The sequence below is a fragment of the Apostichopus japonicus genome, chromosome 7, assembly GCF_037975245.1.
Source record: "Apostichopus japonicus isolate 1M-3 chromosome 7, ASM3797524v1, whole genome shotgun sequence".
Classification (NCBI taxonomy): Eukaryota; Metazoa; Echinodermata; class Holothuroidea; order Aspidochirotida; family Stichopodidae; genus Apostichopus; species Apostichopus japonicus.
The window spans coordinates 21,346,518-21,363,170 of record NC_092567.1 but is presented as its reverse complement, the minus strand read 5'-3'; the positions used below and the strand labels follow the sequence as shown (position 1 = coordinate 21,363,170).

Here is a 16,653-nt window from a genome sequence, read left to right as displayed (position 1 = left end):
CACTGTACGGTAATGTCAGTACCTCAATATTATAGAATTTCTTAAGAACTGAGAATTTGCTTGAAGAGTACAATTAGCAAAAACGTGAAACTTTATAATGTGTACCTGGAAAATTAGAGTGAAACTAATTAAGTTTGGAAACTCTAACAATTGGCAGACTATAGAGTCTGATAATTGTTAGTACCGTAGTGCTATATTTAGAATCTGCAAATTTGGACAAAAACAGGATAATAATTCCCGTCCCTGTGCCACTCATGGACGACCAATTTAGCTTCAGGCCTTTCTCATTAAGTTTTGTAATGAATAGCTTTGCAGAACGGTTGGGTCTGTGGTTTCAATGTGTACACAAAATTTTTAAGTGAGTAAATTGCAATTTTCTGACAGAGTAGGTAGGGACAGAGTTTTATAAATATACATACTGTACTGTAAATGCTGGTACAATTCTGCTCGACAACCTGAACAATCTGAAGAGAAAGTTTTTCCGGAAAATTTCAGATGAATAATTGCTACGTTACAAACGAAAAAAAAAATTGAGCTAAAATTTGATTCACTTATGAAGCATCTTCAAGGATGCAATATATAATATTAGTGAGTTCATGAACAAAATTAAGCTCTCCAAACATCTTACAGTAGGACTACTAAATAATGCATGTATGTATAGTAACTTAGTATACTGTGTCCACTCTTCAGTAACATAGAACTGGTAGACACATGCATTTAAAGACTTTACTTATAATCCCAAATCAAATGACAATACTTACCTGTCTCCTGTTAACTTAAGTATGCACTTTACTCCACCTAACCTAGTAAACTTGGTAACATTTTTCTCTCTGTGCCCCGATCCTAAATCCCTGACTCCGCCCATATCACTGGCTCCACCCACATCACTGGCTCCGCCCATATCCCTGGCTCCACCTACTATCTTCCTCCCGGATCTACCCAGGCTAGGACGTACTGTAGGACGCCGAAGCCTCAAAAAATGATATTATCTCAACTGGCACGACAGGTGACTTCATCCAACTTTCCCAGACATTACCAACACTTGTCAACAAACACACACATATATTATAAAACTTACTGGTTTATATATTTACGAGTGACCCACTTACCGGTCTCCCCACAACCTAAGCACCGCATTCTACCGTGTCTAGTATGCCCTGGTAATCTTTTAACACTGTGCACCCTCACCGACCCCCAGTAAACTCCTTCATATTCTACCATTCCAAAGTGTCTCACATGTTTTTCGTATTGGGAACAATTTTCTTCGAACACACATATACACAGAAATTACCCAGAACACTTTAGAATTGGTACCATATAATTAAAAGAATTAGAATTTCAAACCTCACATACCGATTCATGAGAATTTTCTTATCAGTACAGACTGCAGATATATCCTGTACCCTACTATAAAACAAAAAGGAACTGTTGTGATTACACTAAAAGTAGAATCATTAATGTTCCAATGTTATGTTAAACTACACTCAATTGTATGATCAATCTTACAATTTATAGTACGATATTTACAGTATTTTAACCAGTCTTGAATGATTGGAATAATCATTCATTTAATTTTAGAGATGCCACTCTCAGCAACTTACAGAAAATCATCACAGATTCAGCACACAGTGCACAGCCTTCTGCTAATGCATGCCATAAATTCATACATCATTATATTCGTACACAAACAGGGAACAGTATATCTGGTTAATCGGATCTAGAATAATCATCAAATAGCTAGATTGCAAGTTATGTACAGATGTTCTGTACACAGCAGCGTTAGTATGCAAAACATTTGCTGTTTTCAGTATGTATTCCAAAATATGCAAAAACCTTTCAAATGTCATGACTCTGATATATTTATAATATTCAAAAATGTGAGCAGTAAATGATTCCCTCACAAACACAAATTGCTTTCCTTTTGGGTACTGCCGTGTTCAACATATATATACGAACATACAACACATACTGTAGTCTGAGATCAATTGGATAAATTAAAACCATTATAATGTGACCTCTTCTACATCATTCTACCTGTCATGCAGTGAAGGCATGCACATGTAATATGTAATGTACCAGAATTTCGACCTTCTCCAGCTTCTACACATATTGACCGATTTTCGTTCACATTCCTCTATCTACCTAATTAGAAGACAAAAATCTTTTTTTGACAATTTTCAACCCTTACTGTAACTACAGGTCACTTATACACAATCTTCAAAATACGGTTTGCACACAAGTACCCTGAGATCTGGAAGTCCATAATCGACGATCCTTTTCATAACAGAGAGATTAAGTCGGCATTTCATTTTCATAGCCATAGCTGAGCGCAATGATGACTCAGTGAGTCTGTACAGTATTATAACGAGCACCGATGTGTACGTACTAACGCAGCATTCCCTTCGACGATGTGCCACCGCGGGTAATTGGGTATTGCTTGTGACGAAACATGAGACGATCCTGAACAGAGGAGGGAAATTGAATGATATGTTGGCCTAGAGAGTTTATCTCGATGCTGGCTGTGCGTAATATCCCATACAGTGTGCGTAGTACTACTGTACTGTAAGTGACAGGTTGAATATTTTAATATTATCGTTATTAATCTAAATGACCGAAAGTTGCGGAGAAAGAGAAATATATATACACAGGTATGGTAAAAAAAAAAATTACACTGACAGATGTGAAAAAAATGGAGGTTACAGGAAGATTGATAAAGTAAGTCTGTAATAAAGACAGCCAGGCTTCAAATATGGCAAAGATGAAATAACAATCAAAATTTTGCAAGCTTTCAATCTGAACAGATTCTTCGTCATGAAATAACGTATGACACCATCATGTTTAAGTTTTTAAATTCAATGTACTGCACAGTACATACCATTCATATCACTTCATGTTGATGATCTGTTGTTAGGACAATGAACAATACAGAAGTAGCAAAGAACATGCATACAGTCAGGCCATACATGTATGTAAATTTGCTATGTATAGTACACAATAGTACAAAAGGTTACATGTTGTGAATCATTGGTCTTGTGGTTTGTTTATATATACTGTACTTTAGTATGGTACAGTAAACTTCTACAGCTACAGAGATACAGTGAGTGGGCTTAAAATTCTTGTTCTTGAAGTCAGAATTTGAATAACACCTCATTTGCAAAATACGCCTATGTTTATTATTTTTTTTTTTTCAATTCTGATGTGATTTCAGAGTGATTCAAGTTTACTAACAGATAAATACAATGTTTTTAGATATACCTGGTCTTTGAATAACATAAGTGTATAGTCTTGTACTGTAGTACAGTACACAAGCTTGTAGCAAAATGTGATAAGGAAATGCAACTTTTAAGCTTGCATTCAGACAATTTTACAAGGAAAAGATCACTTGTACAGGTAATGCAATTTCAATGGGTGAACAAATTCTACAGATCTGTAACATTCAGTACATTTTGCATGTATATAGCAGTTTTGAAGGCTCTGAACTTGGTCACTTATAAAATGCTACATGGTTCCTACTGTATGTACAAAAATTGATATACTTTTCTTTGAACACCTCTATATAGCAACTTGCCCATTTTGCATAGCATTATGCGATACCGGATAAATTATTAACTGGAGAGTTAGCATTTCCAGGAAAATCATCAGCTCACCATGACTTGTAAATCTTAGATTTTGGGGGAAGAGGAATTGGGTTGATACCCTGCCACATGGAAGCAGGTTACCGGGACACCACCTAGAGGCCTTTGTATACTGCAGGCGTGAAACTCGAGTAACAACATGCTGTAAGTTACCATATAGGTATAATACACTATATAGATATAGACATATCATAGATATATATGCACTGTGTATTGACATATTGTACAAGACAAGACACTTTCTCCCAATTTGCAATATCAATTATGTCTGTATGTTACATGTTTCCCAGTTCCCACAGTATTTAATGAGCTTTTTATGATGTAAAGTACAGTACAGTTTAGAGGATTCTATTACAAAATAATTCCATCACCCAATGCTACAAAAGTCTCCAGAGGTTTTTCACCTCTACAGTCCTTTTCTGTAGTAATCAATGAATGTTTATGCAGAAGTCATCCCTGTTGCCCTCAAAGTTGGGATTTTAGAGTGCCAAAATTGCAAATCTGTTTCCAAAAAGTACCTGCCCTAGAAATTTGACACTTCAGTAAGTACCATTTAAGGAAGGTCACACTAGGAAAATGTCTTGGAGAGATTGACAGTGAACGAGAGAAGTGCAAGTTACATAAAATCCAGGTGACCAACTTTTCCCTGCATAGCCTGGGCTGCCTGGCTCTGTATTACAAATACAAAACACAAGGTATACAGTACTTACACTTATAAAAGGAAAACAAACGTATGCCACGTAGGATAGGTTTTCTCAGAATTTATATCACAAGTAAGATTAAGAGACTCTTCAAGGCTAATATGTACATAACACTTTCCCAGTCCTTTCTATTTTATGCTTTTGGAAGGGCAATTTCAGAGCTTTCTCATAAAATCAAACCTGACGATCTCAACTCTTGTGGGCAAAACATGATATAAAACACTGGAAAAAGTTACAGCCGATATTTTTTTACGTTCCTCTGATGATATGCTTCGAGACAGATTGGTTTGTGGAATTAACAATGATCGCATCCAAATTTAAAATTCCTAAAATTAATTACAAATTATGTTCAAAATGTTTCTCATTGTTCTCAGCTGCATAGCAACGGAACCAATAGACTTGAACAAACCAGTCGAGACTGACTACGGTACCCATCACAGAAGCCCGCGATTCATTCAGGCTGTTGCACCCCGAGTGTTTGTTTTCGTACCATGCTACTCGTCGTCCTGTACACCTACATAGCTGTGACTGAAGACACCATTGCAATTCACATACGTACTGTGCATAAACACTGTGTGAACCCATGGATGCGTACTACCCGTACCATTTGATTAAGTGTCTCTATGCTTAATTGGCAGAGATTCAAGATCATTTCCCAGTTCCACCACTGGGATTTCCTAAATGTCATCTGCGGTTAATCTTTCACGTGAGCAAAGAGGTTGAAATGCGCTATTAATATTACTGTGCACTTTCTTAATGTGTGCTGTGAGATAATTGGGTACAGAGGATGGGTCTGTTTAAATATGATTATACATGGTAATATACAGTGCCAATACCTTCACAGTCCCACCGATAATGTTAATAATCGCAGATGACGGCTCGAGATATCTTTGAAGACCAAAGGCTTGCACGACATCCAATTCAGCGGGCATTCAATTTACAACTTAGCCAGCTGTGAACTTTTTTGTTGTACTTTACCAAGTAATATACTGCGAGTGACAAGCTTCCATTTTGCCTGGAGACAAAGCTTCCGACATGTTGATCACTTTGTCTTTTAAACCTTCTGTTATTCAGAAGTGTCACAAACGTGTAAATGCATCACAGCGGATAAACTTACCAATAATCTGATTAAAGATGTAGTTGATTGAGTTTCGGCTCTCCTGTATTATCCAAATGGTACAAATGGTCGTACAGTACAGTTGTTCATCACTTGACCTTTAACAAGAACATGACTGCGAGATACGGTAGTGATAGGACTTTCATGTTTAGAAAATTTAAAGCAATCTCTGCATAGTACGTTACAATATTTGCTGCAGAAAGATTCAAAGTTTGGTTTAATTTTTTTTTTAATTAGTTTATGTGGTGAATCTTGCTTTCTTTCTTGTTAATTGTTGAATATTACTATAAATATCTGCTGTTCTATTTAATTGTTGTTGTAAAATTTGTTTTTATTTTTGTTTTTGTTTAAAATATGCTGAAAGTGAAACAGCGATAAAGTAAAATGTTACACTAATTATCATCTTTGTTCTATATGTTAAACATATTTTTTTTTAAATAATTATAATTATTATTTTTGAGGAAGGTTAGGGAATAATTGTACATGGTCAGATTATATAGTGACAGAAACCCAAACTAACAGTGCTGTTCAGGTATTTCCGAACGACAAAAATAACCTGTCTCCATTTTTACATAATGTATACCATTTTTACATTATGTATGTACGGTACCTGTACATAAATTGGTTAAATTTCAGCACTGCACCCCATTGACCTACTGTACAGTACTGGTGTGATATGAACGTTGCGATTTATTGTTGTGATGAGAAGTATATTTATAAATGAAATTAAATAAAATGTTCAACGTAGTGTGTTACAAAGTACACTGTTGTAGTATTTTTCACTGAGGCTTCTTACACTTATAACATATATAGCGACTCTGTCGTGGTGTGCTATCGTTCCCGGCATATCGAGAAAAGATGAATGTGACCTTGCCCCCAACAATTTTTTCCCCCGACGAGGAAGTCAATAATCGATGGGGAAAAAAATTACCACGGTACAGTACCTCCTACAAAACACCAAACTACTGTTGCCAGCACGCACTTGATGCAAACCGGGGACTGGTGGAGAGAAAGATCCATCAAGATTGTGCAACGACAGACACACAAGCTCCTTCGGGCCAAAATCGTACCATGGAAATGAAATTGATGATTGGTAATATCAAGCATTTAGTGAATTAAGAATGCGGCAAAACTGAATCCCAACCTCTCCAGCAGCAGACCTTTCAATTTGTGTAAAGGAATGATTGCTCTCAACGAAGAGAATCTATGGAGTATTGATTTAATTTCTCTTCTTTTCTCTTCTTTCCTCAATGGGGAAAAACAAAAGATGAAAAAAAGAAGGGAAAAACAAAACAAAATCTAATATTAGCTATGAGGATACTAGAAGGAACTTATGCTATTCATCAATTCTGACAGGCTGAAGTTAACATTACTTGAGCACAATGAAATTTTACAGTACACATACTCGTAGTAAAGTGCAACAGGGTTGATCTGTATTATCATAAAACAGTATCAATCCCGACCAGTGCATGAACTGTAAGATCCATTCCTGTTCGAGTAGGAAACTCGCCATTGTTTCTAATATCCTTTTCCTTTTGACTACTACTGATGCCGACAGACTGATTTATGTCCGTGACAGGTAATTGAGGATGAAGGAAGAGCATTTTAAAAACAAGATCTTTGGTTGTGATTCAACAGAGAAGTTTTGTGATATAGATCTACTGTACATGTGACAGTCCGGGTGGGGGAATAAAATTCACCTCTACCTGAACCTTAGACAAACATGGATATCAAAAACTTTAAAAGGTATTTAGGTCTAATTATCCTAATTCTCCTTACAAAAGTACTGGTCACTTTTATTTATCACAATTAGGCATAAATTTATGGGTATTTTCTCATGCAAAATGCATGAATTTCCATAAACACACAGTCGCATTGCCTTAATTTTTTCTTCCTATACTCTCGAGACACATAGATGGGTACTGTATTTGCCAGCAACGATGTGGATAATTGAGTGTAATGGTAGGCTACTGTCTCCTAGTATCAGCTGATTTTCAACTCCACATGAAGAATTTGTGGTTTTGGCTAACCTATCACATTCACCAGTCATGAATATTGATGTGATGGGACATCATGCTAAGAACTATTAACAGCTCCTGTAAACTCATTGTCCCACCATGGCTAGTTTATTTGCATCATGAATGGAATAGTTCGACCCACACATGTACTTTATCTTGATGTAAACTTGTGTAAGGAGCTTTGTGATCGCTTTGATGTATCCACTAAATTCTGTCACAGCAAACCAGTCTCTTACAACTGATGGCACATTATTGAGTGAAACTGATTTTTAACACCTCCGAAGTTTCCAACTGGCAAGAACCGGGTACTGAATAGGCTCAATGTAACTTGATAGGGGGTAAATGTATAACGAGCACAGTTAATCGCTTTATATGTGACTGTGCACTACATTTCATACATTTTGTTGAAACATACTGTATTCATGTATGGTTGACACAGAGATGGTTTCATGCACTAGCTATGTCATGAATGATAGTTGTGAGACTGTGTGACTGTGTTGACAGTCAAGGACGATAACTTCTGGTGACATTCCTGAATCCTGATGTTGGTGGTCCCTCAACAACAGCCAACCCCATCCCCTCCCCCCCCCCTCTCTTCCATTACTATCCCACAGACCAACCCTAATGATGACACCAGTGACAGAAAAGTTAATGACCGGGACTTACCTTTGGTTGACTGGTAGACAACTGCTTTTGCAGCATCTCCCTGTCCTTTTCAAGTTCGTCCGCACGGTGCTCTGCGATCAACTGATTGTCCTGAGCCTCCCGCAGTGTCTCCATCAGACGATCCCGTTCGTCTAACATGCTGACCATCAGCTGTTCCAAGTTTGGGTCGTCCCCATAGCTGGAGATTGACCCCCGCTGACTCGAAGAGTCCTCAGAGATGGTTGGCATGACGTCGCACATCATCGCAAGAAATCTTTGAGCGCCACGAACAGAGAAGGCGACGGTAGAGGTATATGGATGTTACTGTGTGCTGTTGGACCCTGGCCCACTTGGTGAGCTTCCTCCTGGTGGCAAAGAGAGATAGTAAAAGGAAAAAATGGTTGGATCTCTGAATGATATTCATGATACAAAAACAAAGAGATTAGAATTATGCTTTTTAAGAACTCATTTATCTACAGAGTAGCCATTTATATTCAAAACAAATTCTTAGAATCTCTGTTATGGTCCTTTTAATCTTTCAACCTTCTAATCCTCCTTCTTATTTGTTCATGCTTTCATGATTGTACATTTTACGTCCTTTGTGTATCATTATTATGTGTCCTATTTATAAATTTTGTACTGGAATAAAGAAATTGAAAATTGAAATTGAGAAAAAAAAGCTAATGTCATTACAAACAAATGAACAAATACAACTTTTATACCATTGAATAATACTGTGAACTTCATATTTGTCAACGTTTTTGTCCCAATTGTAGTGTATTCTTAGAAACTTTCAAATGACAAAGTTTATGACAACATTGGGTCATATTTTGAACAATAAGTACTTGGCATGGCACCTTCTTTTGGTTTGTGCATCATTAATGCTCCCCTGGTGGTTAGACTGGTTAGTCAATGTTTATAATGAGAAAATGTAGACCATATTAAATAAAATGACTTGGGTAATTCCTTACCCTATTTATAAGCATAAACAGGATATCAGATGATTTCATGGATTTACTTAATTACAAACAAATACAATACACCTCATTTCCTGTCTTGTTATGATAAGAATCACTTATTTAAACAAAACATTAATTTTCATGGAAACATAATCTTGTTAAGTTCAAGACAAAGTAAACTCAATCATTTGAAGTATCCTCTCACTTTGTGTGATAAAGAGATACCTACAATGAACACCTTGACTGCCCCAAACAGATGATCTCATATGTACGGTCAATTAGACTTACTCAAGTCTTCAATGTTGTGTACAAAGGAACAATAAAAATTCTATATTTAACAACTGGAATAATTGACATGTTTTTTGCAGTAATTCTCTAAGCAATAATAGGTGGGTTTCCTTCTACTTTTAAGGTCAGTGTTTCAGATTGACACATTGAATGGCATACCCTTTAGAAGTACATACTGTAGGTTTGTACATGCTATAGTTGAGTACATACTGTACTGTGTTTGAGTACATACTGTGTTTGAGTACATACTGTAGTTGAGTACATACTGTGTTTGAGTACATACTGTAGTTGAATACATACTGTAGTTGAGTACATACTATAGTTGAGTGCATACTGTGTTTGAGTACATACTGTAGTTGAATGCATACTGTAGTTGAGAACATACTGTAGTTGAGTACATACTGTGTTTGAGTACATACTGTAGTTGAATACATACTGTGTTTGAGTACATACTGTGTTTGAGTACATACTGTAGTTGAGTACATACTGTGTTTGAGTACATACTGTACTGTAGTTGAATGCATACTGTAGTTGAGAACATACTGTAGTTGAATACATACTGTAGTTGAGTACATACTGTAGTTGAGTACATACGGTACTGTGTTTGAGTACATACTGTAGTTGAATACATACTGTAGTTGAGTACATACTGTAGTTGAGTACATACTGTGTTTGAGTACATACTGTAGTTGAATACATACTGTGTTTGAGTACATACTATAGTTGAGTACATACTGTAGTTGAGTACATACTGTGTTTGAGTACATACTGTAGTTGAATACATACTGTGTTTGAGTACATACTATAGTTGAGTACATACTGTAGTTGAGTACATACTGTGTTTGAGTACATACTGTAGTTGAATACATACTGTGTTTGAGTACATACTATAGTTGAGTACATACTGTAGTTGAGTACATACTGTGTTTGAGTACAAACTGTAGTTGAATACATACTGTGTTTGAGTACATACTATAGTTGAGTACATACTGTGGTTGAGTACATACTGTAGTTGAGTACATACTGTAGTTGAGTACATACTGTGTTTGAGTACAAACTGTAGTTGAATACATACTGTGTTTGAGTACATACTATAGTTGAGTACATACTGTAGTTGAGTACATACTGTAGTTGAGTACATACTGTGGTTGAGTACATACTGTGGTTGAGTGCATACTGTGTTTTAGTACAAACCGTACTTGAGTACATACTGTGTATGAGTACATACTGGACTATAGTTGAGTACATAGTGTAGTTGAGTACATACTATAGTTGAGATGCACAGAAAGGTCACATACACTTTTGTTCATGTGTAGAAATGAACGAGTATGCATGATAAAGCAACACAACTTTCATTTCCTTAGTCATCTTCTGTAAAACTTGTAACTAAAACTTTGTTAAGACTTTACAAGAAAATACATCACTAATAAAACATTGTTTCTGTTTTCATCCTTTTCAGTAAATCATAGTTCTTACTGTAAATAAGTGAAGTTTTATCAGTGTTTACCCAATTAAGAAACTTCTCATTATTTCAAACTTCCTAAAAAAATGAAAAGGGTTTGACAATGGTCAAAAGAGAAACAAATTTAACCAGTCCCTGCCAAAGCTGAGGCCCCTTGCAATGAATGACTAACACAAAGACAACATCATGAGACAGGAGTCACGTCTGAATTTTGTTAATGGTATCAATACATCATAGGCAAGGTAAACAAAGGCCTGACAGAGAGAAAAACACTGAACATGGTAATTTGTCACATCACCAACCAAGTATATCAGCATCAAAACCTTTGGATTCCACTGAGTACTGTCATTTAGAAGCCCAGAAGGTACACAAAGAAACTTACAGTCATACCCTCGAACAATAAAAAGGGAAAAATAAAAAATGATATTACTGGGCAGCAGTTTTTATGGTTGCCATAATAAAAAAAAATAAAAAGTTTTCTTATGTACTGTACATGTACATATAGTCAGCAGGCTGGTAAAAAGCAGAAACACCTAGAGTGACATGATAACATTGACGATGATTTGGAAAGCTGAGAGGCAAGAGCTCTTACAAGCTGCAACAAGACACGATACTTACCTGTCTCTACTCTACTATTGCACCTTGGTTAAAGGAGACACAAAAACCCAACTATCATAAATAGTCAATATATGATATCTTGAGTTAAAGTTATGATGTAAACCCTTCCCAAAATGGTTTGCGAAAGTCTAATTTACATTTGAAAGATATCACAGGTTGAATGTTTCCTCACACACACAAGGCTGAAGACTTCATGAGCAAGTTTTAAATGCGCAATCATCAAGCAAACATTTGGTGTCAACATTCCAATGTTATATGGCATGAAGGTAATGTTATGTAGTTGAATCTTGTTTTCTAATAATATACAAATAATTCAACACAGTGAAACGCTTAAAACTGTAGATACTAAATGAACCGTTTGCCAATTATGTGATTAGCTTGCCACTGTTCACGTTTCATTTCATATTATTTTAAATGTAATAAATAAAACAAACTAAATATGATAAAGTTCCCAGTCGCTTGATCAAATTATGCTGTTTCAAAATTTAGAAATGTGACTGAGAAAAGAAATGTTCACAAATAAATCAAATTTACTCATTTCTCTCCGAGTCACCTTCATTTTGATGAAGAAAAAAAAATCGATTAGAGTCTCTTATTATTGTGAGATCTAACTTTGTGTGAATATTACTTGGTAGATTTGGTCAAATTGTACAGAAAACACAAAAGGTGCCTTTAGAGGTAAAGCAAACCAACAAATCATCTAGGACTTGAGTATGAATAATAGGGGCTGTGATCCTTGTTACACTGACAAAAACTTTGGGAGGGAAAGAAAATTGCAGATAATTGTTGATAAATGTTGAACATGAATAATTACTTCCAAATTTGCGAATATAACACCACTAAGCACCTTCAAACATATATCTCAAGTGTGAGGACGATACTACCTCCCCCTTCCCAGAGAGTAGTATGCCTCTGATAATTTTCTAAATTTCCATTTGTTGTACAGTCACAGACCTAGCGAAAGTGGTATTTAATAATCTATGCAACTTTCCTTGAAAATCTGTTCAACTATAGGTTACAGTGTACAAAGGCTACAAGTATTTTGCCCAGTAATTTGTATCAGATATTGTTGGTCTTGTTATTGTATGAGTTCCTTCATTAAACAAATTGAAAATGCTGATTGTTATAAAATGTTTCAATATATTTTAAATGATTTTGCATTTCCAATTGTCCTAGCCTAGGCCCACAATGAATAGGGCCTTGGCTACCTTGAAAAGTTAGTTTAACCACAGTATTTCTTAATGGCACTGTATCACTGCACCATTTATAAATCGGACTCGTTTAGGCTGCTTTGTCTTATCACTATCCATCAAAGAATCAATCTGGCCTATTGTATTGCTATGCTAATTTGACATGAAATCCGACATTCCTAACTGTATTTGCTATAAACATCTTTGTGAATGTAGTATTACCAACTGTTACCAGCTATGACCCAAGTTAGTAATAGGCTAGTCTTATGTTTACAGATGTTACCTACATCATACATGTATAGAATTAGTAATAGTACATATACAGTACTCAGTAGCCTATGATCACTTATGTTTCAGGTAACTATTTAATGTAGGCTAGGCCTAACGTTGTAGGCTAACTATTCTGGTGGGCTTAAGACTGGGTCTTACGAAAACATGAAAACTTACTAAATATATCGAACAAAAAAGTCCCCGAAACTCAAGGATTAACGGTAAGAATAATCCAACTAAGAGCACAAAGTCTTATTGAACAACACTACATCTTTTTGTAGTTTATAATCCAAATTCGGTGAGAAAATCCATACAGATCACAGTGATACAGTAAGTCCCCGTAAGTCAAACGGCTCGCCTTCAATGCACAGGTACTGCACTGTTACAACCTCATTTTTACCCACAATGCACTTTGAACATTACAATAATAGTGAGGAGAGAAATAAAATACATCGGATTGGAAGTTAGCCCACAAACGTAACCAAACTCAAGTTACTTGTACAAAAACGTTTTTACTTTTCATAACAAAAACGATTCTTGATTAAAACGACATATTAAAACGTTATTTATAACTGACACACATGATTCTACGTCGAATTGCTGTGTGTATATAGGGGAGGGGGCCGGAAGATGAGATCGGGGAATATTATAGGTATGTGTGTATAGGCCTAACTGTACGGACGGAAGTGCGTGGGCCCATTACGATTTCAATCTTTCAGAGACTTTTCTTTGGGGCTTTTCTGTCAGATTAACCGTATTTGCACATTTACTTTGGAGTTGAATGTTAGTATTGCGGTAACGTTTTGTGGGTGACGTATGTATAAAGAGATATGCTATGAAGGATATTATTATTATAATTATTATAATTGTAAGGCTTGCACTGGGGAATTAAAGAGCAGGGGATCAGATATCCGCCGGGGATCGAAGACCCCGATCGAAATCAGACTACCCAGACTTCTCTTAAGCCATTGCGGCATATGAGAAAGCAACTACCCTAAAAAGTCTCGCCCTATTTCGGAAGCATCGTGGTTTAAAACTCGTGCCATCGCAGGGGCTGCCATTTTGCCAATATATGTGATATTTCCTATATAAATAAATAAATAAATATATATATATATATAGTTTAGTTTTTTTTCTTCTTTTATATTTGTATGGTAACGTACGTAAACATTGTTGCCGAGTGAAGCAATGTCAGTATGTCGTATCTGGAAACAGTCTAACAATTTAGAATCAGCTGCACTGGTAAGACTCAAACCATGGAAAATGAATAGATAGTAAATAAAGAAAACAATTAAATAAACAATCTGACAAGATGTGGCTTGATGATGTCATGTTTGATTTCTCGTATCTGCTTTCGAGGGCCGTTCGTGACAAATGTCCTTATCATGATCAGAACAAACAATGACGATGGTCGGATTTGATTCTCCTTTAATACTGGTATTCAATTGTCCATGTCTTTGTCATAACTTGTCGTGCAAATTTTCTCAGCTTATCCGACGATAGGAACACTCTCGCGGGCGTGGTTCGTGTATCAAGTCAGGGGAAGCCTTCCGTTTTTGCTTGTTTATTTGTTTTGGTTTCCTCACAGAGGATTGTTGAATGGATAGAATCGGGTTCAGTGTCCGAGTCGAGGTAATGACCAAATTTAAAGTTGAACTTTGCGATGATTTATTCCACTAATTTTTGCTGTATCTTGCTCCGCCCTAAGACTGGAGATGCATGGTTTTCAGTTATCCGTTTTCCCCAAAAGGTTCTTGATGGAGACTTTTTGTACCTCCTGATCAGTTTTCTCTTCTTAGCTAAACTCAAACTATAATTGTGATTGACTCACAAGTGAGGTCCAGTCATGAACTTTATACTGTTGCCCAAAGTCATGCCAAACTCATTATGCAAGTCAAATCAGTGGCGTAGGAAGGTACTTTTGAGTGGGGGGGGGGGCTGAAGACTGATGGCCGGCCTGGGGGAGGGGTCTAAGGGGAGGGGGTGCCCCCCTCCCCCTTTGGATTTTTTTTTTGCATTTCCAGGTGGCCTCAGATGCAATTTGGTGCAATATAGCACACTTCAACCCACTCACTCCATTTTGTATATAATTTTGCATTTTCACCTGGCCTTAGATGCAATTTGGTGCTCCAAATGAGATTTTTTCCCCATTTGGAAATGAAAAAGGGGTTTTCTGACTTGCGAAGCGGGGGGCGGAATGATACTTCCGCCCCTCCATATTTTTCATTGGGGGGGCTGCCCCCCCAGCCCCCCGGTTCCTACGCCCTTGAGTCAAATGATTTCAACACGTTACTCAAATCAAGTAAAACTATAATATTCTTTAAATAATTCGATTTATTATAGCTGCCTTCAAATGATAATAGTCTATAGAGGACGAAAGAGAAGCTTGCAATTCTAAGCATCCTGCTGAAATTTGCATTTGAATCCTATGTACCACTTTCGAGATAACAGTTACATTTGACGTTGACATGCTTTGCAATTGGCACAGAAAATGATGCAAAACAACTGTGGTTTCAAACTTTTCTAAATTTCTACTTCAAAATTGGGATGTATATCTAATTATGAATATAAACGCTACGCCATTGGCTTATTGTGAGATATAAGTTGGAACCCTATCCAATCCAAAGTCATAAGAATAAAGTAACAAAATAAGGAAAAACAAAGCATCTCGAAATTGGATACGAATTTCAACAGGACAATAAGTACGTGAACAAGACAACATGATTCGATTCAGAGCGCTAACAGAATGCATCCAATCCTCTTAAAATCCCTAAAGCTGAAGTACAATAAATGTTTGCAAGTCGCCATTTTCCTGTCAAGCCGCCCTATATTACTGAGTGCCAAATTAATATTATTTGTTCTTCGTACAAGTAACGCACCAATAATTGCATTTCCAAGGACCAGGCTTGGTAGATTAACAGGCATGTTCAGGGTCCAAGACTTATTACACATTACTGTAGTACTATACTGACTGCATCCGTTTAGAGTTAGATGTAGGCCCATCATAAACAATAGGTACGATATACCCAGTTGTTCAACTAGGCCCCAGGGGGGTTCGGTGTCAAGGACCGAAAAATATGACCACCAATCGGAAGAAAAAAGTTTTAAAATTAGAAGATTTGATTTATTAATTTGTCTTAAATACTGTTCAATTAATACAGTTCTTGAATTTTTCTCCCTATACTAAACAAATTGGGAATTTAAAGGATCGAAACATTGCCCTAATCAGGGAAAGCCCAAGCCGAGTGCAACATCTGGACGGTTAGACGGTGCCAAATATAAACAAATCTATTTCTGTACCTGGGCCAGGTTTCACTTTGCTACGCCACTGACCATACAATTACAGTAGTGACGTCCGCCCAACCATTATTGAGAAAAGTTCCTGAACGGATTTACTGATTACTAAAGTGACATTTCTGGCATGTTCTCTGTCATAACTACTATTGTTGATGCTTGGATGTCGAAGAGTGGGCCCTTATTAAATGAAATACTCATAACTATAAATATCAGGAGGACTGAAGGTACTTAAGACGATTCAGAAATTCCTGGGTGAACCCGGGAAGCCTTGCCCAAGGAAAATAGGCATATGGGTTGGGGCAGTACCATGCTAATGTTTCACCACCTTCAGAGGGGACACATTCCCAGGGTATATGGTTATTATGGTATACCCGGTGAAATATGTCTTAAAGAATAGTAAATTCCAATCTTCATAATATATGCTATTTCTGGAAAAGCGAAGACTTCGAATAC

The 16,653-nt window shown here is 36.6% G+C and overlaps 1 protein-coding gene across 10 annotated transcripts in view; it reads right to left on the bottom strand.

Annotated features, from left to right (window-relative positions):
- LOC139969723 (liprin-alpha-1-like) overlaps positions 1–13,266 on the bottom strand; it is a 132,571-nt gene extending 119,305 nt beyond the window's left edge. For all 10 annotated transcript variants that reach the window (XM_071974922.1, XM_071974914.1, XM_071974918.1 and 7 more), the window contains exons 1-2: positions 13,081–13,266; positions 8,138–8,481 (exon numbers count right to left, since the gene is read on the bottom strand). In XM_071974922.1, coding sequence (XP_071831023.1) covers positions 8,138–8,380 — 243 coding nt within the window. In that variant the 5' untranslated portion in view covers positions 8,381–8,481; positions 13,081–13,266. The remainder of the gene's footprint in view (positions 1–8,137; positions 8,482–13,080) is intronic.
- Between the last annotated feature and the right edge of the window lie 3,387 nt (positions 13,267–16,653).